This window comes from Sceloporus occidentalis, unplaced genomic scaffold, assembly GCF_023333645.1.
Source record: "Sceloporus occidentalis isolate IW3139 unplaced genomic scaffold, rSceOcc1.0.p SCAF_2, whole genome shotgun sequence".
NCBI classification, from domain to species: Eukaryota; Metazoa; Chordata; class Lepidosauria; order Squamata; family Phrynosomatidae; genus Sceloporus; species Sceloporus occidentalis.
Genome location: NW_028316982.1, coordinates 19545140 through 19572076, shown reverse-complemented (window position 1 = coordinate 19572076; position 26937 = coordinate 19545140). Strand labels below are relative to the sequence as shown.

The window sequence follows — 26937 nt, the reverse complement described above, 5'->3', positions numbered from 1 at the left end:
GTAGGTTTTATTATAGCCTTTAAACAAAAATGATACTTTAAATAGCACATACCATTTTAAGATTAGGTATTCCCATCTATGTTAGAAAATAAGAGGATGACTCATTTAAGACTGTGCTTGAAATATGTAATGTTTTTAGCACTGCCATTTCAATAAAAGAATATTTTTAAAAAAAAAAACACAAATCTTCTCATTTAACTGGGTACATTTTATTAGTGAATTAGAAGTGTATCAGAATAATATAACCAATTAATGGATTAAACTGAGTCCAGAGTCAGTCTGTTAATCATAACCCTGGATTTGCTCGGGAGAGCGTGAGGAACTGGTGGCCTATGTATTTTGACTCCAACTTTAAATAGTCCCAGCCAACATTGCCAATGGTCAGGAGTGACAGGAAGTGAAATAGATCAACATCTGAAGGGCGATAAGGATCTCATCCAAATCTAGGAAATCCCTTGACACTCTTGTGCTGCAGTGTTTAAGCTTGTGACTCTCCTTCTGCCCACTAGTAGGAGTTTCTGGTATAGTCCTGAGCCTTACCTTAAAAAGCAAGGGGGAAAAAAAGCAAATACCCAGTATTATGGCACAGGAAAATGACTTCCACTCCCCCCCCCAAAAAAAAAATCAGGTAGTAACCAAAGATATACAGAACAAATTACTTACAAAGAAAAACAAATTTCAGAGCATGTATGTAGGGCATAAGAATGAGCACACATGCTGCTGTTTGCACATTTAAATGCGTGCAGACTTCCTCCATATAATGCAGAATCCTTACTAGGTCATAATCCTAGCTAGCCCAGCCTTACCCTCATAGGGAGGAGGCCTACACATGTACACTGGAAACCCTTTCTGACTGCTACAAATGAACAGATGAGCTCTTTTTGTCTGACTGAATTTAATGTTAGTGTGTGCCTTCAAGTAGTTTCTGAGCAAAGGTGACCCTCAGATAAACCTACTGCAGGGCTTTTTTGGGAAGATATGTTGGGGTGGGGGGAATTGCCTTTGCCTCCTTCTGAGGCTGAGAATGTGACTTGCTCAGAGGTGATTTTGTCAGTTCCTTTTGAAATACAGCCTACAGCACCTGGTATTCATTGGCAGGCTCTCACCAAGTACTAATCAGAGCTGACCCTGTTTAACTTCCAAGTGTGGTGGAGTCTCCCTATTTGGAGGTTTTTAAATAGAGACTGGATGGCCATATGTCTTTGCTTGTTTATTCCCATGTTGCAAGAGGTTGGACTGGATAGCCTTGTGGTCTCTTCCAGCTCTATAATTCTATCAGATGGGTCTGGTACCTTTAGGGTATTTAGACTCTGGCTGCATTTACAAATCATGATTTCTTGCAATCCTTGTCTTCCACCTACTCTTCCACCCGTCCTCTTAACCTGATGACTAGAATGTGTGTTCCTTGGGTAAGAATCTATAATTCTATTTACTGTGCTTATATCATGACTGTAGAATGCTCCTGGTATCAAGTTCACATACAGGGAGTGCATGTGTCTGTGTTGCCACATATACATAATTAATTTATTATTTTGCTATGTTCAGTCCCTTCAAGTGGTGCTAAGCAATGCTGTTATTTGCAGTTTCTAGGAGATTCTTCCAAGACTCACATCATATTGAATATATACACTGATTACTTATGTCCTATTAGTAATAAAGCACCAAACTAATGGCATGTTACCCGAAAAACTCTCAAGAGACAAATAGAATGAGCCTTTTGAGATTTGATGGATAGAGATGACAATGGGCTGTTTAGCATTTTGTCCAAGAAGAGGAAATATTGAGCCCCAAACGTCAATGTAGCTGGGCAGAGTCTCACTGTCTTTGAATCTTGGACTACTATCTTTTCAACATAACTATTATTTTTCACTCAACAAACAGATTCCATTTCTGTTACTGACAAATATAAATAAGAAATACCCCAGAGAGCTGCACAGAGGATTTCTGAATTGAAACGCTTTTTGTATTTCCGGATCTCTGGTGTGTCACTATGAGGTCGAATGTTGGTGGGGTTCACATTTACAACTGAGATTTTTCTTGCTTCATTCAGCTTGGCCTGTTCTTGCCTCAGCAGTTCACTGGTAAACAATGCTGGAAAAGAATATGTGAAATATAAGCTTTGCTAGATGTATAATACAAAGATTTTATCAGTTAAAGACTGACTCATATCTTTCTTAAAGTGCCACAAGAATTCCTTTCTGTGGCTTCTCCTGCACATCCCTACCATGTACCAATTACACAGCTATTTCTAATCAGGATTTTATTCAGGGCTCAGGAAGCTGAAAGCTGGATAGGAAGGGAATATTATTGATTCTGTCAATGTGGTTCTTTCAGCCACATGTAACTGGAGTAATGTCAGAAGAAGCCAGAGGGAGACATATATTACAAAATGCAGGGAAACTAGCATTCAAACTACAGTGTGTGACAACTAGAAGAAGAGGTAATTGCCTGTGTTGCTATTGCAACCACTATGTATAATGTGTAATATGTAATATTTTAAAAATATTATGGGTTCCTATTGGATGGCATTTGTGATGTCAGTGAAGGATACAGAACTACTTTCACCACATCAGTCTGTAATCTTTTAAAAGTGGGTGTTGCTTTATTATTTTTAAAATAAATTAGTGGCTCAAACATTTCCTTTTAATTCTTTTTAGGAGACTAATTGATCCCCAAATATGGGAGTATTTGTCTATTCTTCATATATAAAATGGCGAACATCAAGAAAGCTACCTCTCCTTTGTAACACACCCACTGCTTAGTGTAAAATTTCCTTTTATATTTCATTTGGTTCTTCAATAATTACCTGTTCTCTAGCTTCAACGCTGTCAGGATTGAACACTCCCAAATTTGGAAACATAAAGTTCCATCAGAATATGAACAGATGAAGCATGATACTTGCCCAGAAGACTCATGTACTCTAAGGAGACTGAGAATGAAGGACCACAGGACTAGAAATCTATAGGCTACTTGGGAAGCTCACATACAACCCCTTTCCATTACCCTCAGGACTACAGGGACAGAGGAAGTGGTGGGCTATGGAAGAGCTTCAGGGCTGACATTAAAATGCCCAGTTAGCCACTCACATCCTTGTTGCTGCTTAGATCAGGACCCAGTTAAGGTCCAGGAAAGAGTGAAGCCCTCAGCCTGAACTACATCATTGTTGAAGCAACAGGTACCTTAGAGCTCTACGTGTACATGCAAAATCTTCCTGAACTGGGCAAATGGGCAGATGCTGGCATGCACATGAATTGTATTTTCTTCTGTAATCAAATGGTAAATATGAGGACAGTTAACTCTCACAGTGAGCCAAACACCCCTGCAATATGAAATGAGTGAAACAAGTGGTACTGAACTGGGGTGTACACAACTACAGCACTAAGGAGAAAAGGTGTAAATTCCCCTAACCAATGTGTCCCTCTTCTGCTGAATTTGCCATGTCCATAGTGAAGAAAAAACAACACTTTTCTTTTAAAACAGGGTGAGCACTCCTTGCATATATATTGTTTACAAGTAGAATCATGAAATCATTCCTTGTTTACTGGAAACATAACTTTTCTGCCTCCTCCAAAGCAAATTTGGCAGCAATGGCGTGTTTCTTGGATAGTCTGATAGAGATGCCAATGTGGCTTCTAATCCCTGAAACTATCTCTTATGGCTCATGTACAAGTTAAGAAAACTAATGGGCTCAGCACAAACCATGAAATCTGGATTAGCAAGACACATGTTCAGACATCGTTTAAAGGTGTTGAATGAGCTTTCAGCACTGAAGCTAACCAAGTTTGTGACTGGGTAGTTTCTGGGTGGAAAATTACTTGAGAATTCCATGTATGAAGATTTGAGATCCTTCAAAGAAGAGGGTGGGCTGTAATTGCTACTAATAAACTTTTCCTTCACAGGAAAAACAGCATAAGCTGTTATTCTGACATGACCAATGGGAGATGAATGGCAATGTTTCTATTTCTTTTAATTTTCCCTTTCTTTTTAAAAGTCATTTTGAAATTTAAAATGTGATGGTACCATATTTTGAAACAATCGTTTTAGACTAGTCACAGTTAGGGTCTCTACAGAGGAGTACTCTGGATTGCACAATATTCACAAGAAAATTCTGTGCATGTTAACATCTGGCCCACAACAGGCTAGTCATAAGTATAAGCTGTGAACATAACAGGTTTCAGCTTCCAGGCTGCCCAGCCAAATTTTGTAAGTGATATTTTTGCCATGGTATAAACTAGAAACTGCACCTGATGCACATAAGTAGCCGATTGGTACCCAATACATGAAAGATTTTCACATTTTCTCCCTAGAGGTAGCATATGACCAATGTCTGTGCAAAGAGACCCTAAATACCTTATATCTAATATTTTTTGTCTTGTTAATATTCCTTCCCTTACCAGTAGCAGAAGATTCCTCATCATCATCTTCATCTTCATCTGTAGGGGAGGTCTGATACACTCTGGTATCCACAAAGGGGGTGAAAGATGCTTTTGTGCTACTTCCCATACCATACTATAACATAAGAAAAACAGATACGATATGGTCAGAAGAAGGTAATAATAAGGATTTTATTTTTATACTTGATTACATGTTGAGAGTGCAAGGCTTGTAGTCTGTAGCACAGTATGCCATGTGTACAGTAGAGAATCCATGTTTATTTCTTGGAACTTCAGGTAACCCTGCCTGGACAGTTTCTACTTGCATCTCAGTTCATACATGTGTGTACCTGGGGAGAGCACCACCTGTGGCCCTGGGTTGCTTCTTGTGCAGTCTTTCAAGCTGATGGGACCCCACCCATTTTCCTCTGCAGCTTAGCTCATTAACTGGACTATTAGGGAAGAGGCAGTGCCACTGTGGCCTAGAGAGAGAGTTTGTAGTGAAATGGTTAAGAGTGCTGAACCAGAGTTTGGGAAATCCATGTTCTATTCTGTACTGAGTCATGAATGGTACTAGGTGACCATGGGCCTTGTTGGTTTTATAGACTTTCTAGGTAAATAAACTGGAGGAGACAGAAGAGGCATGTATACCACACTGTATTCACTGGAAGAAATGTGGAATATAAATGAAATGATGAATACAAGAAAAAACAGTGCTGTTCCCTGGCTTATGAGATTATATCCTAAGGGTTCTCCATTGCTGATGTACATCACCTGATAACTTCAGCATCAACTGATGATTTACATGTGTGAATAAGCCACTTAAGCTTAAATATCAAGGACAAAACTCCATTTTCTCAATGCAGGTCCTTCATTATCAAGCAATTTTGAGGCTTCTGGAAGTCTAAGATGTTAAAGATTCAATTAATAATATTTTTCAATGAGATATTTTCATCCTTTCAGTTGGGTTTCATCAAGTGATGAGAAGTCAAATGACATCACATGCATGTGTGAGCCAGCCCGCACTAGTGTCTGAAACCCCAAGGGGTTGCATGCCAGAGCCACTGCCAGAACCAGCTTGACAAAAAAAGTCTAGAAGAGCCACTGGTCTGACACAGTACCATCTGTTACTTACACGCTAGACAAACAAACAGACCCCAAAACCACTTTTCCAAGCTGACTTTCTGAACTAATTGATTTCTGCACTTCTGAAATATCTAAGGTGAATGCCAAAAGCAGAAATGTTTCCCCATGCTTTACAGTTGAAAAGCCCTGAAATATACTATCCAAAAATATTGAACAAATCCTTGGGACAACAATGCAAAATTTTAAATCCAGGATACACAAACTTTTTGGTCTCAAAAGCAGACCATCTGGACTTGGCTGGGGAAACATATACAAATGTGCCCAAATAGGGAGGAAGAAGACTCAGAACTGCTGTGGTGGCAGAAGGCTTTAAATTTATCATTGCCCCATTGATGTGGCTATTACAGAGTTGCTGAGGTAAACGAAGACTCTAGCCTCCACCTTCCTTGATCCCAACTGTCATAACTTCTTGCATGGCACCATCAGGGGTGTGGAAACAGAGACCCTAATCAGCCAAATGGAGTTAAACTAATGGCCCAGAAGACATTATTTATAACAACTTTTGACATATTTTAGAGCTGAGACAAAACTAACAAAATGGGTTAAAACGGGTAAATATAGGATATTACATTTAGGCAGGAAAAATGAAATGCACAAATATAGGATGGATGATATCTGGCTTAAAAGCAATGTAGGTGAAAAGGATCTAGGAGTTTTTGTAAGCAGTGTGAAACAGCAGTCAAATACAGGCTCTATCAACAGGAATATAGTATCTAATCTGAGGAAAATATTAGTACCACTCTATTCTGCTTTCGACAGGCTTCATGTAGAATACTATGTCCTGTTCTGGTCACCAGAGACAACCAGGCAAGTCTGGCAAGGTCTGGAAAGCAAGTCCTATGAGAAACGAATTAGCAAGTTGGGTGTTGTATAGATTGGACAAGACTGAGTGGTGATATGGGAGAAGTCTATGTTAGACCTCTTCTTCTTGATCTGGTAGCTTTCAATATACAGGGATTTGCAATTGTACATCCAGTTATATAAACATCCATGCACAGCCAGTACAGCTCTGACATGGATTCACAGAAGTGCATTCATTGGGTCCAAAGTACTTTAAATATAAATATAGATTCTCCTTTTGCACGAACTGGAGGCCAAAGACTCATGTTGCTTGTGCCTTAAGAGACCCCTGAAGTATCTGTATCTGAATTTTATTGGGTTATCTGTATCTGCACTGCATCTGAAATATACAGGGCTCAATGAGCATACCTCTATGCAGCAGAAATCCTCTCTCCAACTTGAATTTGGTACCTTTCCTTCTTTCTTTCATTGTTTTGGAAACAGGATGTCTACTTGATCTTCTGATTCTTGAGAACTATTCTTTAAGTATGGAATGACATGACAGAAGCCACTATATCAGCCTCTGAATTAGGAAGACTAAATTAAGAAGAACTTGGAAACTTACTTTTTTGGATTACAGCTTCTAGAACCAAATCATCACCTGGGGGATTTTGGAACATGTGATCCAAGAATGTATGTTTTCAAGTGCTAATCTGTGACACCAAAACACCCTAACTTAAATTAATTAATGAAGCTTGTGGTTTATTATACAGGAAGAATGAATGATTCAGGACTTGAATCCATCATTCTTCCTTGCTTTGAGATACACCAGTTTGTTTCTATATTGCCTTGAAGAACAGGAACAGGATGGTCTGGGAAGCGACTGCTCTATATCAGAAGGAAATATCAATAGAAATCCACTGATGATATCCCACTTTACAAATCCTCAGGCTGAACCCTGGGTGAGGTTATATTCAAATTAATGCAGAATGCTTTTATTCATTATTTTTATCTATGCCACCTGACAGATTTCAAGATAATTTCAGCGAATTAAATTATCGTTTGATGGCAAAACGTATTGCATAAATTATACATGTACCACTGGAATGTCCACAATTTTTTAACTGTACAGTGGTTGTATGCTGACAAACCCAATTTGTGAATGTCCCTATACAGATCTAATATATTTCCTGGTTTCGAAGGAGCAGGTGGCATACAGTAATGAATGCTGTCTTTTTTATACTTGGATCTCTATCAATGTTTTTCATATATGAATGCTGAGAATCACCAAATTTCAGACTTATATTGGAAAAATACATGTGTGTCTTCTAGGAATAATTACATTCAAATCAATTCTTTTGTGTGGCTGGAGATGTATGTGGAAAATGCTTTTGTAGTTGCCCTAGATAATGTATGAGGAATCATGTTACCATATTAGTAAGATATATTATATTATGCAGGGAGAAACGTGGACACATTCAACAACATGGGTCATTCTGGCTTTTTAATATCATTTGCCAAATGACAATTTTAGTCCTTAAACACAACTGTTTGCACAATAAATTACCATTTGGCAACTAAATCTGTGGCTGTACTCTAGTTGGGATTAGGAACTGGATTTAGTTCAGGTTTTGTTCTAAAGGAAAGTTACTGTAAATTCTTCTTGATAGCTATGGGATCAGGATTTCATCCACAGGAATGATCCACTTGTTTTTCTGCTACATTATTTACCCAAGACATGTTATATTTATTACCTCTATTAGGGACTGTAATAACAGAAAGAAACCAGAAAGAAAAATCTACCTTCCATCATTGTTATTTTATTCCTTCCTGGGATTTATTTCAAAAGCCACTGTGGCCTAGAACAAGTCTGTGATTCAGGTTGAAAGCCAAAGCCCATGCCAGGCAGCTGTCATACTGGATAATTGCCTAGCCTGCAGGCTGTAAGGAGATAACCAGTCTCATGAAAGCATTTGCTACTCTTTAAGGTACACATAAACCTATAGTGTTGTGAGGCTGCCACTTGGGTGTTCCAGAAAAAGGCAGCACTATCTCTTAACGTAGAAAGAAAAGGATTACACTAATGAGTTCAGGAGCAAACATTTAGAAGAATATTTAGTCCTTCAGAGATTTATTAAGAATTGGATGTGTCAGCTTCTGAAGCCTCACGACATAACAATTTAATGGCCATCTCAAAATCTATAAATGAATTAGGCAAATTTAAATAGTTTCTCTTAATTTACTCATTTATTCTGCTCCTGTAGACGAGACAAATAGGAAAGAGCTGTGAGTCTATAAAACTGAAATCAGCCCTTATGCCTCTCAAAGGTTAATAGGTTTTACTCACCTTTTTCTAGAATATATGGAAAATAATTTCTTCACAACTATCAGAAATCTGCTTTGTGAAAACACAATACCATCCTCCTTCAAACAGCTGAGAGGCTCAGGAAGTGAAAATTCTTTGTTCCTGTGGCATCTGACAGCCCAATCTAAACTGTATCCATGGGTTATTGAGAATTCTTTGAAGATTTTTGTACTTCTCCAGTTATTATAGCAATAGCAATAGCAAGTACATTTCTATACTGCTTATCAGTGCATTTAAACACTCCCTAAGCGGTTTACAAATTGTAAGCTAATTGCCCCCAACAATCTGGGTACTAATTTTAGCGACCTCAGAAGGATGCAAGCCTGAGTCGAGCTTCAGCCCTTTTGTTAGTATTGAACTCGCAGCCTTATGGTTTGTGAGTGAGTGGCTGCAGTACAGGCATTTAACCACTGCGTTACTACTTAATGCTGTTACACTGGACTTTCAATACCTCTTCTGATCTTCATTCCAAATGCAATAGAATCAACAGTTTTGGAGAAAACAAAACAGTAATAGGTTCCTTTCTCTTTTTGCTTCTAGAGAGGTCTGCAGAGAAGTTTATACCTCAAAGTGCCCTTTCTTCTTCACCATGGTTTTGAGCAATGATTTATCAAATAAATTCAACTCTGTTTATAATCATAATACACCATGAAGGGGAAAACCAAAAGCCTTTGCAACAGGAAATTAATAGTTCTAGGAAGCAAAGTGAAAGGAAAGGTAGACAGACATTCAACTAAGAAGACCTTTGCTACCTACTTCAGCCACAGAATCCATCTCTTGGTCATGGGTGGAGACTCGTCCGAGACCCTCAGTTGGTGTACCTGCAGGAGAGTGGCTCTGTTGTACCAAATCTGGGAGGTTGACATGGCCAGCAAAGCCGTTGCTGGCTGTGTGGCCAGAGCGCTTTTTGTCGCCAGGCGTCTGCACAATTTTAAAGCAAGAAGAACCAAACCAAACCAAACCAAACAAAACAAAAACCAATGAGGTTACCATATAGTGACACAAGTAGCTGAATGAACAATCATGAAACTCAACAGGTGGCAACAAGATGAAAATAAGTTCAGGAATCAGGGAACCATGCTAAGTCATCATCCCACAAGGGTAGGCTTTTGGGTACATGTGACAGGGCTATCTTTGCACCAGCATTCAAACTGTGATACTCCCTCCCAAGGGAAGTCAGGCTGGCTCCATTCCACTTGAGTTTCTGGCAGACAGCTTGGGTCCCATACTGGGTAGAAAGACAGGATATACATGAACTAAACCAATAAATAAATAAACTAAGACTGTTGTTTTACATGGTCTTTGGATCTCTGAAATTGAAGGTGCTTGTTTGAATTATTTTAACTATTGTTTTTGTTATGTTTTAAATCTCATTAGGAGCCCTGGTGGGCTGACAGGCAATAGATAAATGTTTGAAACAAACAAAGAAACCGTGTGATCATTATCATTTTCAAGACTCTGTGGCTAAAAAAACTCATTTGAGGTTCTTCTCTGCTTATGTAAACCAACTGTAAATGCTATCAAACATGGCATAGAAGTGGAAGAGAAGTCTTAGGCACCGCTGAGTCACCATAGGTTCATAACTGAATCAGACACCTCATATCAAATGCCTCTGGCAGCACATGAATTCCTGGAGGGTTGACTATCAGAGCAGAGGCATACCAATTGTACAACCTGGAACCTTCACATTGATGCAGCCTCTCTGCCTTGCAGTATCAAAGGAGTCTGAAAAGAAGCATGCGATGACATAACAAAAAACAGTTGCCAAAAAGATTACTCTGTTTCCCCTTATTGACATCATTAATGTAGTAGCCATTCTCTTACACATATAGGTAATCGTGATGGGTCTGTTCTGTCCCTGAACTGGGAAACAGAACTTGGCATAGAAAAAATGATTTAAGTGTTGCCTGAAAAGATGGCTTAAGATGCTGGTATTTCAGGTTTTAAATTTTGTTTTCAAGATGGGAGGGGGTTCTGTCTTGTTTCTCTATGGCAATTTTGCTGCTGATTTCATTGACAAGTAATTACGGTAGGCCCTGGCATTCACTGCCTCTCTAAAACAGTGCTTCCCAAACATGGGTCTCCAGATTTTTTGGACTCTAGCTGCTAGAAGCTTTAACCAACAGCCAGGTCTTCTGGGAGTTTCAGTTCAACAACAAAAGAGACCAAAGGTTAGGAACCACCTCTCTTGTTTTACCCCCGCAGGAAAAATTACAACTTTGGAGGGTAGAGAAATAAGAAGATACTAGGCTCTGGTGATGGGGAGCACCTGGGGAAGGGGGAAAATTAAAAAAAGAGAAAAGAAGGGGGAGAATGAATTAGTAATATAATTAATAGTATTATACCTTTGTGGAATTAATTAAAGTATATGGTGAAAAGAAGAAGCAAGAAGAAGAATGAAGATATTAATAGCTATTTTAAGTGTTTTTTAAAAAATATTACTAGTCTAATTAAAATTAAATGGTTTGAGATGAATAGATTTAGATAAGATAGTAAAGAATGGATAACTAATGTGATATACCATACATATGTGGAATGTTATGTAAAGGTTTCCTTATATTATTGTTTGTAGGATATAATACTAATAAAGATTTTTTTTAAAAAAGGAACCACTTCTCTAAAAGAAGATCTGCTTTTATGGGAGTGTGAACCTTGTAGGTTCTTGTGCATGGAATGTTTCTGCTGAGGTAGTTGGAACCTGTTTTTATATTGATAATCATTCTGAAAACAGAACAATATTACAGAAAGAGGAATGTGGCAACCCTTACTGTGCAAGGCATTATTGCGTTTTGAAATGTGGTTTCTGAATCCTGAAATATGGTATATGGGGGAGAAGCCATTTCATTAAGCTGGATGTACATTTTGAGTCCACATGAGTTTCTCCAGTCAATCAACAAATGTAGAGAAATGCAAAACAAATTAGCTGCTGGCAAAAACTGTCTTAGAGCCAGGGTATATCATTCACCACTGACTGGTCACACTCAGTCCCATGGTCTTCTTTCATACATTCGTTGGCCTCTGATTTAAATCCTAAAAATTCAGGTTTTCATTCAACACCACCACCAACAATTCTAGACCTTTGTCTAGAAGTGAGATGGCACTTTTATTGCAAAAAAGAAAAAAGATGTCTACACAGTATTTGTTGCCCAACTACTGCCTGATCATGTATTTGGGCTACTTTATCACATGCAAATCAAGCAGAAAATCTTTCCTGTGCTGTATTCATTTATGTGGATTTGTTCCCTGCCCCATGGGAGAAAAATTCCTATACTTAGTAGATCAGTATATCAGGGAAAAGTCTTGGTTGAAGCATTCTATTCAACATCTCAATTTTCTTGTGCAAGAAGAAATTCATTAGATAGGTTTATTGCATCACAGATATAAAATAACCTGCAGAAGCAGTGGTAGTGTCAGAAACAATCAGTTCAAAGTGTGGGGCTCTCTGGATAGTATTACTCATTCAATCTTTAAAGAACAACTAATACATTCTAAACCAAAAAGCAATTCTCTGCTCTTACATTTCCTTACTAGTACCAATTACACTGGTTCAGATCTACTGATCTCAGTTTAACATATAATGATTTATTAGGCCAAGACTGAGAGCTACATCTCTGTAGTTGCTCCTCCTCCAGTGCCTCATTGTCTTCTTCTACAGTTGTACCATGGTTTCTTCAAAACTGCTACTCTTTATACCTGAAATGGGAAACTGTGGTTCGATCTGAGAGTCTAAACCATTGTTTCATATTACTGTATATACTTGTATATAAGTCAAGGACAGTTTTTTGGGCCAAAATCATGGATTTTGATATGACCTGTGGATAAGTAGAGAGTAAAACAATAGGGACTATTATAAAAGATCTCAAGGGAGAAACAAACACCACTTCCCTCCCTCCTTCTCCCTCTATGGACCTCTGTCAAGGGTCAAAGTCTCTGCATGGAAAATGGTAAACCTTGGTGCACAAATACACACACACACTCCCTCCTCCTCCTTCTCCTCCACCACCACCACCCTTTACCACCAGGATTTTCAAGGCTCAAATCTTGCAAAATGGGGTCCAAACCTCTCTCTTTCTCTCTCACCTTCACCCCCAGGATTTCCAAGGCTCATGGCTTGCAAAACAGGGTACAAGTTTTGGCATACTCTCTCTCTCTCTCTCTCCCTTGCCTCACCAGCTGTTTATTAGCTCTGGCTACTAAGGAAGGCTAAGTGATAAGACAGAGGAGAGGGTGCGGAGACTCAAACGGGGAGCTGTTTAAAAAGGAAGGGTGGGCACTTCTTTTAGGAATTTTATAAGCAGTATTAACTTATTGCCCCATATATGTTGACCTATTCTCGACTTATAGTTGAATATATACAGTATGTTTTTTGTGTCCATGATAAAATCTGTAACAGGAAACTGTGGTTCAAAGTAACCAAGATGCAATACTTTAAACTAGTATATGAGGGGAGGAAGGGTGAGTAAGCACAAAGGCACACAACTTGTTTTCAGTCTGATTGGCCCAATGACCAAATATTACAAGATTATCATTCTTGTAATAGCTGTCACCATATCTTTGATGATATTCATGACTTGCCACTGTCCAGATTGTGCCTAGAGCAGCTCTCTACCATTTCCCCCCACACCTCCCCAGATGCTACTCTGAAAGAAAAAAAACCCACTCTTCACAAGGTAGAATGTGAACTCAAGTTCTGACCTTACCAAGCCAGTAGCTACTTTTCTCTAGTGTGTCCTTTTCAAATTCGGTATGGTAAATTTATGTGATTCAAGACAGCAAAGAACAGCTTTGGTTTTTCCTCCTGCATGGATAAATAGATCTCTTTTTGTTCTGACAGGCATGGAAGACTCACATTAGCATCAATGAGAGTTATATGCCTCTGCAAAGAGCAGAAAAACCCCTTCCATCTGTAACTGGGAAATGCAATATAATCCAGCAAAATCAACCTTACTTTGTTCTCTCTTCTTGTCTCTGCTGGCAACCAACAAAACAGACAGACTCATCTCAGTTGCAAAAAGTCACTGTTGAGGGTACTCCCCCCCCCCCCCCTAAATTTCAAGCTTGGCAGAAATTGTCAGCAGCACATTACAGCTGCAGCAATCTGCTGTCTATGTTTAATGTGTCACTTATTAAGGGAAGACCAAAGAAGAGTAATGTACCTGAAAGAGATTACCTGAGGTTGCATAAGTAGCATCTGCCACAATTCTTGAAACTATTTATTCAGGTGGCAAAGAATAATTTATTAAAACACCACAAAAATGGAAGCACAGATGCCTTCTATGGCACTTATCACAGCATGTCTTGTAAGGTCTATCAAGTTTATAGTCACATTCAGACTTTAAGAAATAAGTACATTAACAAGGCATAAATGTACTTTTGCATATGATTTCTCCATGCACAATGATGTTCTTGCTCTATTTTACTCTTACTGTTAGCATCACAGCTAAGGTTTGTCTCCACAGCATTGATTGACCTCCCTGGCTCCACAGCTATTGCTCACATTTGGTGTCAGAGATAATCATTCAGTATTATTATTCCATTCCAAAATCCTCCTCCCCCCATTTTTTTTAACAGATTGATTCATTTTTTCCCTTCGTTTTCAGGGAAAAGTAGCTATTTCTAGACTGTGAGCTTGATGCAGCTCATAACTCATTTCGATCCTTTTCTTCACTCTTCACTCCATGCAACCATTACATATAAGAAGAATAGGTCTTATTCATGCAAACTGGACTTTCTTTTCCAAGTCTAACTGCTGTGTCAGTGTGTATTTTTATAAAGTAGCTGAAGAGGGAAGGAAAACAGGGGGGACACAGAGAACAGATCAGTGGGAAAACGGAATGAACAAGTGTGTGTAGGTAGGAAAGAGAATGAATGAATAGTTGGATGGTATGTATGACTCTATGGATGTTGTATATGTGTGTGAAGAGGAGGTAGTAACTCCATTGCTGCCTATTATTTCAACCCCTGACAGACTACCTTAGAACAGGAGTGAGCAAAGATCAACTGCAGGCTGCACACAGTTCCCGGTGTCCTTTTGTGACCCCTAAGGGCTCAATTTAATGATCCCAGGGACCTCAAAAACATAGCAAAAATGCCCCACATGCATTCTAGACTATGTTTGGTGATGTCCGAGGGCAAAATGTTGAGTTTTCTTCATACTGGGGAGCACCCTTCCAAGGTCTTCTAGGGGAACTAATATAGCCTCATATACTTTGTTAGTTGCCCACCTCTGTCTTAAAGGGAATACAGGCTTGGGGGAGAAGAGACAACCCAGCTCCATCCTAACACATGCCTCCTCCAGTCAAAAATTCAATCATTCTTCTGTAGCAGTGCTAAGTCTCCAGTTGGCCCTCCACATTTTCAGATTTGACTTTTGTGAATTTGGTGGTTTTGATTAATATGATCTCTCTAGGAATCTCTAGATCCTCTAATGCAACTCTGCCAGAAATTGACCACAGAGTTGTGCCTAGAGGTTCCTAGAGAAAACATACCTCTAGGCATTTGAAGGTCCTCCAATATGATTCTATGATCAACTTCTGGCAGATCTTGACCACAGAGTTGCATCGGAGGACCTGGAGATTCCTAAAGAGGTGTTATCTTAGGTAAAAAGAATAGTGCTTTTTATTTATGGTTTTCCCACATTCGTGGGGGTTCTTAACCCCAACCCCAGCAAATGTGGAGGGACCACTGCAGTGGATTCCTCTCGTCCTGTACAATGTGGACAATACTGATAAAACACTGGAGGACAGCACTGTTTTCTCTGCAGGGGCTGCTTTTATTTCACAGATTTTTCATCTAGAAGCAATCTAAGCAAGTGGCTCTCTGTACAGTTTATGGTTTTGGTCAGTATGAATTTAGGGAAGATTTATGTGACAGAATATAGAATTTAACTAATGGGCCTAAATGCCCTCAAGGAACCTGATCCCATCTGATCATGGAAGCTAAGAGAGTCAGCCCTAGTTAGTACTTGGATGGGAGACAACCAACTGATACCAGGTGCTGTAGGCTGTATTTCAGAGGAAGAAACTGGCAAAACCATCTCTAAATATTCCTTGACTAAAAAAAAATCCCTATGAAATTCATGAGGTCACCATAAGTTGACAAGTGACTTGCAGGTACACACATACACACATTCCGCAAAATGTTTCAGCTTTGAATTTTTAAAAAACTGGTAGAACAGATGTAACTGAAATTTCATTGAGGTGGCTGTCTGCCCTTATTATTATGAAAAATTGAAACAAAAGTCACATGTATTGCCCTGTGGATTGACTTTACAGGAATTTTTCTTTCTTTCTCCTTTAAATGAAATTAAAAGCACTGCCATTTGAATACTCAGATAAAAGAGCTGCAATTAAGCTAAAATAACTGAGAAACTTTAGCAGATTGCTAAAGAAAAAATTAGTGCAGAAGTATATGTTTCAGCCGCATTTCTAATGTAAATTGTTTGCCAGTCTTTCAGTTTAGGAGTTTTGTTGTTCTAAGCCAGAGTAAAAGAATTTAAGAATCCAGAAACAACCTTGCTGTGTCCTACTATGTTCACTGCTGTTTGCTATTTGAAGAAACCTCTTTTGTTTAGATGATATAATTATATTAATCAGTCACTAACAAGCATATTTTAATCAATCACTTTGTGCTCAGAGTACACAGAGTAATTAGTATTCTTAGCTTACAGAGACAAAACCTCTCGGAGATGTTGGACAAAAAATAGTTGCCACCCACTTACCTCCCTTATCATTAAAGTTCCTTCTCTTGATATACTGCTAAATGTATCCGTGTGGGATGGTTCAAGCCCATGACTTGACACCAATCCTAGGTTGTAACTCTCGTTGTTTCCTGAAATTCCTGTTGGTCTGAAAAATATCAGAAGTGGCGGAGAGTATGATTTCAGGACAAATAACCAAAGTAATTTTTAAAATATGAACAGGCCCATAAATGCCAATACATATGAAAATCCAGGACAGGAAATTATAGGAATCTGTCTCTGACTCCAAAATCTTGGTCTCTTTCATCCTCATCATACTTTATTTGAGAGCTCAATGTGCAGGTTTGATGTAAGAAATGTAATTCTTCATCCAGTTTCCCCCTTCTCTGCTCATAATGTACAAGGAAACATAGGACATGACATAAACATATGGTGTATTTGTCCTGGTCCTTCATAGCATCATTGATCATGTCATATGGAGATGAGCAAGCACAAACATGACAATAATTAAACATACTGCCTTCACCAGGGGAAGAAGAGAAGGAAACTGCATGACAACTCTGATTTGGATCACAGTTGGTTCCAACCGGAAAGCCCAGGGTGCATGTTACAATGGACCAAGAGATACTACTGAAAGAAATTCTCTAGCTTTCCTGACTGGTAGCATTTTCAAGCATTTGCCATGCTATTTGACTGTTAAGTGTCATCTTATACCCAGCTTGAGCCAGATGTATGGGGCAGAAGTCCAAAAACTGATAATACATTATGTGAAATGTGTAGAGCTGTTATTTAGAAAATGGCAGTCAAGAAATGGAAGTAACAATTACAAAAAAATCAATATGCAGGGAGATCACAAGCCCTCTTTCCTTCCCAAAACAGATAATTTTCAGTGATCAACTTCTGAATCAACTTCTCTTGATATACTGCTAAATGTATCCGTGTGGGATGGTTCAAGCCCATGACTTGACACCAATCCTAGGTAAAAAAACCACTGCAAGGTTATAAGCCGGACATGGGCAATTTTGTTTCTAATGACTATCCAGGATAATAAGGAGAGGTCTTTCAGGAATATGTAGAAACATGAAACGGGAAAGATAACATATAGACCTTACAAATAAGTAGCTTTAGTACACACAATCCAGAGGGCAACAATGAAGCTACAGTATGATGTATTTTAACTACACTAAGCAGAATATAAATAAGTATTTCCCCAGATTTTGCCCATATACATTTGGATGGCTAAGAAAAATCAAGAGCAGCTGCACACTGATGCCCAAAGGCAGAAACTGACCTAGATAAGGTGGTTTATGAAAATATAGATTAAAGACTGTTCTAATAATGATCCAGATGTACAGTTATGAGCAACAATTATTCTTTCAGACTTCAGAATACTATGGAATTGTTTAAACTGTGGGATAATGCAAATGGCATTTCACAGTGAGTATCACACTCATTTATGACAGTTGGCTGAAAAAGTAGAATACTGTGGTCTTTCTTGCAGAAGTGCACAAAATCTCATCCCAAAGGCTGGGATCAAAGGGCTGGCTACAGTTCCCTGTGAAGTACACAACTATAGTAGAGCCTTCCCATTCACAGCCGTGTGTGTGTGTGAGTTCCATCCCTCACAGACAGTCAAGCCAACTGATATAGAGAGGTAGCAGAGAAAAACAGAATGAAACAGTGTGATGGTAGGGAATGAGTGATCCTAGCACCATGGGGAGGGACCAAACTGGAGGATGTTGTGTTCAGTGACAGTCAAATCTTTTATACAAGCCTGTCATTCCACTCATTGCTACAAGTGCACAGTGTAATTATCATAGATTTAGCTTCACTAAAATATGCCTTACATAAGCCTTGGAATATCACTGACAGGCACAGTCCCATCCTGTGTCTCACTCTCCCCATCTTCCTCCTCCTCCTCACTGCTTTCAGACTCCTCGCTTGAGGAGGAATAATCGGTAACTTTCTTCAGAGGCCGGTTGGTTTCCTCAATACGAAGTTCCCTTAGTTCTTTCGCTAAGGCAGTAAGATCCTGTAAGGGGAGAGAAAACATGAAAAACAACATGAATTTCATCTAATATATCAAGGGAAAATGCAAGATACCTTTGGCTGAAAGCTACACTCGGCAACACAAGAAACCAAAAACAATACATTAATACTATTCTTTATAACATAGAACACATATAAGACAACATAGCATGTAGCTTTTGTTAAACAAACAAACAAACAAAAAATAAGCAAAGGCTCTACACTCATCGAAAACTCAACAGGCAATCTGCTAGCTTTGCTTGACCACATAGTTGTGTGTATACAATTGTAGTCTTCTACATACAGACACAGCACAATTGTATGTGTTGAAAACATGGAGTTAAGTCATCATCATAGTAAACTCGAAAACATGCTTTTTGGATGGGACCTACTACAGTATACCTTAAGCCTTAACTGAAATATTTGGAAGTTCCATTAACTGCAGTGAAACTTCTCACTTAAACATATGTAAAGAGACCTAAATAACATTAACATGACTAGGAAATTAATTCCAAGTATATAGGCTTTGGATCATAGTATCTGAATTACGTAGTTTGAATGTTACACTTGCCAGTGGAACTGGAATAACCCACCCACACCATTTAGAACATGTATTTGATGGTAGTGTCTCTTTGCTTTTTGGTTGTTCCAGGGTATGACTCTGCCAAAGCCTAGCAACCTTAGCTATGGGAAAGTAGAATAAAAACACATCACAAATTTTGCAACAAAAAACATTCATAGATTGGAACTCCAAAAATTCAACATAAAATTAGAAATTGCTTATGCATTTTGCTAGCAAATTTGAGATTTGGGCATGGAGTCTACATGGAATATAGACTGGGGGCCAAAACAGACAAACTGCTCTTCTTGTCTGTAGTCCTTCAATAGATTGCTATTGGAGTATTTGCATTTTTAAAAAATAATTTAGCAGGCATGAATAGTCACTCCCTAACTGGTTCAGGAAGTGTAGAAGGGAGTACTTAATCTTTTGAACCCAACATCATTCCACCTGGGTTAACCCTTCACATCTAGCTGGCCCCATGGGAGTTTCTTTGCAAACACCTATTAAAACTGGGTCGGTGGTGAGGACAAAGACTTGTAATTTATACATGCAAAGACACCTGCCCTGTACACTATGGTATCAGTCTGGATTGGTTCTCATTTGTCTGCTTTCTTAAAGAACTTCCAGCCAAATTGAAGTTAAATAATATATCTTCAATTCCCTATTTAACAGAATGGCACAGATGTAAGGATGAGTTCATGGGAAACAGGGATTACAATGCATACTAGGTTGAGAAAGGAGAAAAAGAAGGCACCATTATTATGAAGAAGAGGTTTTTCACAGGCTGATTTACTAGAATCTTGCCTTCTCCCTTTAAGATATGTGTGTTTAATGTTTACCCTTCCAATTATAATACTTCGTTAAAGCTTTTCTCTTGAACCACCACCACCACCCCCCCCCCGAAAAAAAACAACACTGAGGTGTAATTTTCAAGATGCTCAGAGGTTCAACAGATTCTATAAATCATCTGCAGTATAAAAAAGCTTAGCAAAATCTGGTTAGAAACGGGGGAGGTTGCAAAGATGTGTGTGCATTTTTTTTCCTGGGCAACTTTCATGCTCTAGCATCTTATCCCAGATTTTTATCAACTGTCTCTACAATATTCAAGAGGCATTTGCCCCTGCAAGATTCTTCTGTCTGTAGAGAAATAGCTCTAGCTACTGCAAACTCTAGTGCATAAGTGGCCAACTCTGGGAACTGGAAGAGTGTAAGCTCTAACCAATTTGCTTGGCAGCAACCGTGAAAAACAGTGAAAAATCCGTATCTTTACAAGTGCTCTCTCCCTCCATTTTTCTAAAAAAAATGAGTGCCTTAGTTACAAGCAGATTTGTGTTCATGGAGGCCTCCAAGACAACATATCTGCTGGTAAACATGGCATACTGGAAGTGTATATCTTGTTATAAAGTTGGGGGTAGCAAAATAGCCTGCAAAGGCCTGCTTTTAGGGGCCCAGTGGCACAATAATAAATTCAGCAATAGAGTACCCTTGGAAGACTTTGTGGAAGGCCAAAGGTTCCGCAGTTCAGCTACAAATTATGAATGAAACTGTCAAAACTTATGGGAATGTCACATGCTCTGTAGAGGAAATCCAGTGACTACAAAAACCATAGAGATTTAATATTCTGAAAGCAACAGGTGGAAGTGGGAAAAGGGAAAGACTAGGGAACATAAATTGAAAACTAATACAGACTTTTCAGTTTATTATGACACTGATGAAACTTTGGACTTCATATTTATAGACTGACAGTGTTTTTTCAAGTCAAAGGGTACTGCAAGCACCATGTAGAAGAAACAGACATCTTGTAATCTTACATGCTTTTATAGCAATGCAGGGGGAAGGCAGTAAGGCAAAAAGCATGAGAGCTTTAATTAGAATGGGTCAGAAGAATCTATTGCGTAAGGCATGCACAAGAAGAAGAAAGCAATTGCAACTGTCAGTCTTACCATTTCTCCCTATATTAGTGACCAAGGGAGCCATCAGTGCATTTGGTCAAAGGTGAAGGGTTAGAGAGAAAGAAACTCATTGAAAAGAAGTCTAATTTCCACATTTTTTTGTTTTTGTTCTTATGGCCATAAGAATCTTTGCTGCATCATATAATTTCTCCAATTTACCGCTGGGAAGAAGAAATTATCCTTAATAGATCCTGTAGTGGGCTTTTTTTTTTTTTTTAACTTATTGGCTCTATCGTAAGAGGAGAAATGGAGGGTTAAATCAAGAGGTCTTATCTCAAAGTGACTTAGGAGGAAAACAAACTGGCCAATAAAGCCGGCGGTCAGCCAGCTTGGGGGCGTGGCGTGCAGATGACACATGCCCCCAGATGTCCAAAAGTTAGCTTTACGCCACCCAGCTGCCCAGACGTGGGCTGACTTTCGGGTGCTCTGGTAACATGACAGTTACATGCTGCACACCACAGGAGTACCATAAAGCTGGGGCGGGGTGGGAAAAGCCAGCTTTTTGCTGGTGCAAAAAGGAGTGGAAATTTGCAACTTCTTTTTGGGCTAGCAAAAAGGCGGATTGGGGCCATGGCATGCAGTTGCCCCAATTCGGCTTTCTCAGGGGCAGTTTCAAACTGCTCCTTTGGGGCCATCCGTTCTGCCCCTTAGGCTGCTTCTCCTCCCAAAACGTAGCAGTCAATTTAATTGTCAGTACCAAACATACAACACCTGTGTTCTAGGGTTGTAGGTCAGATCACTGACTATGTCTCTCTTCACACACCATCAAAGTCAACTCCATCTTTCAATTTAGTTTAGATTATTTGTCATTCTTGTATTTTTTTTCTTAAATGTAATGGGCAAAAACTAAAGAAAATATTTTTTATCTTGAGATGGGTGATAAAGATTAAGCAGTCAATTAATAATGTTTAACAAATTCATTCCCTGACCTTATCTAACAAATTCCTCAGCCAAACAAATGAATGTACATAAAGATCTCAACACTTTAATATCAAGATCCTTATGAGACATTGAAGGGGATTCAAGAAAATGTACAAGTTCCAAAAACTAAAGGTGTAATTTCTTATTGGAGAGTTTTACCCTCACACATTTTATTACATCATTTCAGAAGTTCAAGAGTCTCAAAGAGTAACTTGCCTTTCACATTTCAAATAATCTCTTACAGAGAAATCAACTAAAATGTAGTTAACACATCTACTGATTTAATGCCTGCAACAAATTTTATCACAATAAAGAGTTGGACTTTGTAGGTAATGTGGTTTGGGTAGTTTGATAACCTCAACAGTGATACTAAAATAAAAGCAGACCCAAGATAATTTAACAGTAATTCTGCACAGATTAAATCAAATGTCTTAGAGACTCTCAGGCTGTCCTACCTATTACCATTTTATGCAATGTAGTCTTACCAGTCTTGAAGATATTTCTTTAAGATATTTTCCTCACTAAAAGCATGGCTATTTTGTTTTATAAAGTAAGAATACCATTACCAGCTCATGTCACCATGAAAAGAAGCAGCACATAGTGTGTCCAGAATGGAATTTCCACTCTTGTTAGTATAGTGGGTTCCTTGGTATCCACTGAGGTTTGGTTCCACAAACCCTGGTGGATATCAAAATCCGTGGATGCTCAAGTCCCATTAAATACAACAGCATATTAAAATGGTGCCCCTTAGAGAAAATTGGCAAGATCAAGGTTTCCTTTTTGGAAATTATATATTTTTGGAATATTTTCATGCCATGGATAGTTAAATCTGCAGATAAAAAAATCCATGGATAAGGGGGGCCAACTGTAGTATAAGAAAGTTTTGGAAAAGATATGGTACCAAGCTGTATAATCGTTCTAAACTGACTTGGTGCCACCTCAACCTGATTATTTTAAGTAAGAGAGGACAAGATCAAGGGATGGGTATTCAGGCAGTCAACACATGGCTTCCAAAGTTTCGATGGACTGTTATTCGTTAATAAACTGTACATGTGGAAGAGAGGATCGGAAGTTGGTTGAAAATGCATCTAGATTAAGCCTCATGATGTAAATTCAAGAAAAGAGGGAGGATTTCCCTGAGTTGCTCTTGCCTCTAAAATAATTGTGAATGTATTTGCTAAATTATAATACTTTCATGATATGAAGATTCCTAAAACTCCATTGAATTAAAGAAGTATGTATTCTTTCTAAATAAATAAATAAATAAAGTCTAAGAGTTATGTGTGGCTGACTTATACCAAAAGCAAATATAAATAAACTGAACCTGTACATCTCCCCTTAGACAGATATCAACTAGAGAAGCCCAAGAGAATCATTCTACTATGTGTGTGTGTGTGTGTGTGGGTGGGGGGGGGGCGGATGGAAAAAACAACAACTGCCAGTCAATGGAGAGAACAGCATATAAAGATGACAGCTGCTTACTTTCTGTTTCTCATATTGAAATTTCAAAACAAGGATGAAAATCTATTCAAAGTAAACATTACAAGAAAAGAGATTCCATCTAAACAATAGGAATAACTTATTTGTTTTAAGAGCTCTTTAACAGTCCTTTAGAGGCTGCTGGACTCTCCATTTTTGGAGGTCTTTAAACGGAGGTTGGATGGCCATCTTTTAGGAGTGATTTATTTATTTATTTCTCCATGGCAGGGTTGGACTGGATGGCTTTTGGAGCTCTTGCAACTCTTATTATTCTATGAACACCAGTGAGAAACTTCTGTGATTGCAAATAGGAAAAATATAGACTGGGGATATTTGTATATCAAGAGTACGGAGATTCATATGCATGAACCTCAAGAAAGAAAGGGTAAAGATAAGATGTACAATATAACTACATGGTATCTCCACCAACCAGATATGTAAATAACACAAACGACACCAAATCAGTGTAACTGGCTGCTGAAATTGAAATTTTGTTTGTCTACACTTTTGGAAGCCCTCAGCAGCAAAATATTCAGCAAAGTGTTTGTTTCAAGCTTGCTTTGCTTTTTGTGACTCTCAACTTTTTAATATTTTTATTAAGAAATTTATTTCTAACGTTTTCTTTCTCTCACAAACAAGAAGATATTCTGTACTGAAAAGCTGTCAGGAACTGGTTATGAACAAATACCTCCTAGATCCTAGACCTAATTTGAACAGAGCAGGATGTTCAAGAAATAAAATCAGAGATATGTATCTAAGAAGCTTGCTTCTGCCCTTCAAATTAAAACAAATTAGAGTGCTATTTTGGTGCTTTTCAAGACTAAAGACAGAATGTGGAATTTATTAATTTGTTTCCATTACCAGCAAACTTTGTCATTAACACCTGGCCAAATCCAAGGAAATATTTTTATTACTGCCAAACCAATTCCTTTGGCTTTAATTGCCTGGATTGTTTTTTGGCCCCAGAAATGACAAGAAGACCCAATTAAGATTCAGGCAGCATGAAGACATTTACAACATGCACTTCCAACATTTCCAACAATTAGGGACTGATTCATTCTGGCTGGGTTGCTTCCAAAGTAGTACACTGAACCTCTTTCAAATCAGTTATCTTCCTAACACTTCTAGCCTGAAAACTAAGTTTGTAAAAATAGACTTCTATGTTCTCAACCATATTTTTTTAAAGCTCTTATGGTCAAAATATAGAAATGACACTTTCAATCTCACTGGTCACAAAGACCAATTATCACAGCAAGGAAGAGAGAGACTCCAAGTGGCTGAATATCTATTCAGTTTCTTAAGCTTCATGGCTTTCTGATGTCATGTGGAACTCATCAGAATTATTCACAATGCTAAGGTAAATGCTGAGTTAAAACTCCAGAGTTGTTTTAGGTACAGCCCCTGAAGATACTACAACTGCTGTTTGTAAATGCTCTACATACCATTAGAAACGGAGCATGCTAGGGAGAAGGCTGGACTGAACAAGTTCTAGATGTTACAGGTGCAGATAATTTTGGATGTGCCAATACAGTGAGGGCTGTACCATGTTTTCTGACATAGAGCTAAGTTTTGGAGATAGTAAGACATTTGTGGCCCTTTTATGAGGATCTTATCACTATGTAGATACTGCAAAGACACAATTATAAATTTATCTAATAACCAGTGTTCTATTATTTAAAAAGCAACCATCCTGTATATTTGGATATGGAAAGTGTGACTTGTAAGCCAGCAGTGACTTTAGACTCCAGTGTTGTGGTTCCCAAAGCCATCATGGTAACCCCTTAAAGCCCTCATTTAAAAAAAAAACACTGTGGCAATGCTTGGTGAATTTTCAGCTAAAACCTGGCCAAAGTGTGCCCAAACCATCCAGTGTTGGATCACTCACTCTACCAAAAACTTTCACCTCTCAATGCAACCCTCCCCCCAAATCTGAAAATCAGTCAAAGTGGTGCCCAGAAGTAACATAATACCACTTCTAATCCATCCAAAACTATGGTGTGGCCCCTGTGGGTGAAAACTGGCCCTGCAATTGGCTATCCTTGCAACACATTATTGGCCAGGATTGTTGAAGGTATCTTTTGATTTATAACAAGAACTCTTTGGCGGGCTACAGACGGGCAGGGGAAGACGTCTTGGAGGTGTATTCTGCTGAATACGGAGCCTCCAGACCGCCCGCCCCGGGGACGTGCTTCAGGTGTCGGGGCTTCCACATGGGGGGCAGTGAAGACGCCTCACCTGGGTCCGTTTCGGACCCGTAGCTTCTATACCGGCGCCTCGGAGAACGCCGCAAAGAAAGGGGCAGCTTCCACACGGGCGGCTCAAACCGCGGCTTTTTTTTTCCTTTGCCGGCTGGCGGATGCGCAGCTGCGCAGCTGCAGCACTAAGCAGCGGCGGCAGAAAGCCTATGGGCACATTTAAAGCGCCCAAGCCCCTTTAAACTTTTTTCCCCGCCCTGCCCAAGAACAAAGGTGGCAGAGGAGAACGTGGTGCCCATCCTGGCATCATGTGTCATTCTGCACAACATCTGTGAGACCAAGGGCAGGGTCCTGGATGAGGGCATGCGATATAGGCGCCGTTTTGTGCTGCCCACCCTGGGAGCAATCACGGCGGATGAAGAGGATGCCAAGAAGGCAGCAGGGGAGGCTGTGAGGAATGCCCTGGCAGATTTTTTTCTGACAAGGAGAATCTGAAGGATGGCTCCTGTGCCATCATCTGTGATGTCAGAGTGCAATGTTCTGTAATAGCATAAGCACATGAATAAATGTATCCCATTATCCACAGCCTGTGTCTGCCTATCATTCCTGATCTGTGCTGTGGGCATGTTTTGCCACGTGCCTGAGGGGGACACACACAAACACACACACACAAAAGGTCTCCTGGCGCCTGTTTTCCTGGGTCAAAAAGATACATCAGCTCCAACTGCCAATTGCCCCTTTGACAATGTATCAATCCCCCTCAAATTCAAGCTTTCCTAATGGCTCATTTGAATGTATCAATAGGGCACCCAGAGGGCATCTATTGGGGGAGAGATTCAAACTGCTCTTCTGAAAGCTATCATTGGCCTAGGACCACCTTGGCCTAACGGCCCTGAGCCACAGGTGCCCATATACACCCGTGCGCAACTGTGCAAGACCCCAGGACGGCGATCAACATGGCAGAGCCACGCAGGAGGGTCCCGATCCGCATGGCCTACTGGACCGATGAGGAGGTCGGGATCCTCCTGGACTCCCTGATGCCACAGGCAGCTGCGAGGAGGGTGATGGCCAGCACCAACAAGCCCAACCGGGGGCATTTTCTCGAGTCCTCTCGTGCCCTCCGAAACCAAGGGTTTCAAAGAACGCTGCACCAATGTAGAGTTAAGTTTAAAACTCTCAAGGCAGCGTTCTTTGAAACCCTTGAAGATTTCGGAGAGGAGCCCCCGGTTGACAGGCGGCCACCATTCTTCTTGCGGCTGAAGGACCTGTGGGTCAGGGGAGATAGGCCAAGACCAGAAGATCGCCGTCCTCCAGGTAAGTCAGAGCTCTTGCCATGCCCTGTCCTCCCCTCCTTGACCCTTCCCTTGCCCTCCTCTCCTTCCTGCATGGTGCCAATGCCATCCCTCCTCTTCCCTTCTGCAGGCGTGCGGCCGAGGC

General features: G+C 39.6%; 1 protein-coding gene across 8 annotated transcripts in view; it reads right to left on the bottom strand.

Annotated features, from left to right (window-relative positions):
• Positions 1–26937, bottom strand: part of TNIK (TRAF2 and NCK interacting kinase) — a 361859-nt gene that overhangs the window by 14586 nt on the left and 320336 nt on the right. For all 8 annotated transcript variants that reach the window (XM_089508843.1, XM_089508847.1, XM_089508849.1 and 5 more), the window contains 5 exons: positions 18211–18395; positions 16385–16511; positions 9421–9585; positions 4395–4509; positions 1921–2091 (listed from right to left, as the gene is read on the bottom strand). In XM_089508843.1, the coding sequence (XP_089364969.1) occupies positions 1921–2091; positions 4395–4509; positions 9421–9585; positions 16385–16511; positions 18211–18395 (763 nt within the window). The remainder of the gene's footprint in view (positions 1–1920; positions 2092–4394; positions 4510–9420; positions 9586–16384; positions 16512–18210; positions 18396–26937) is intronic.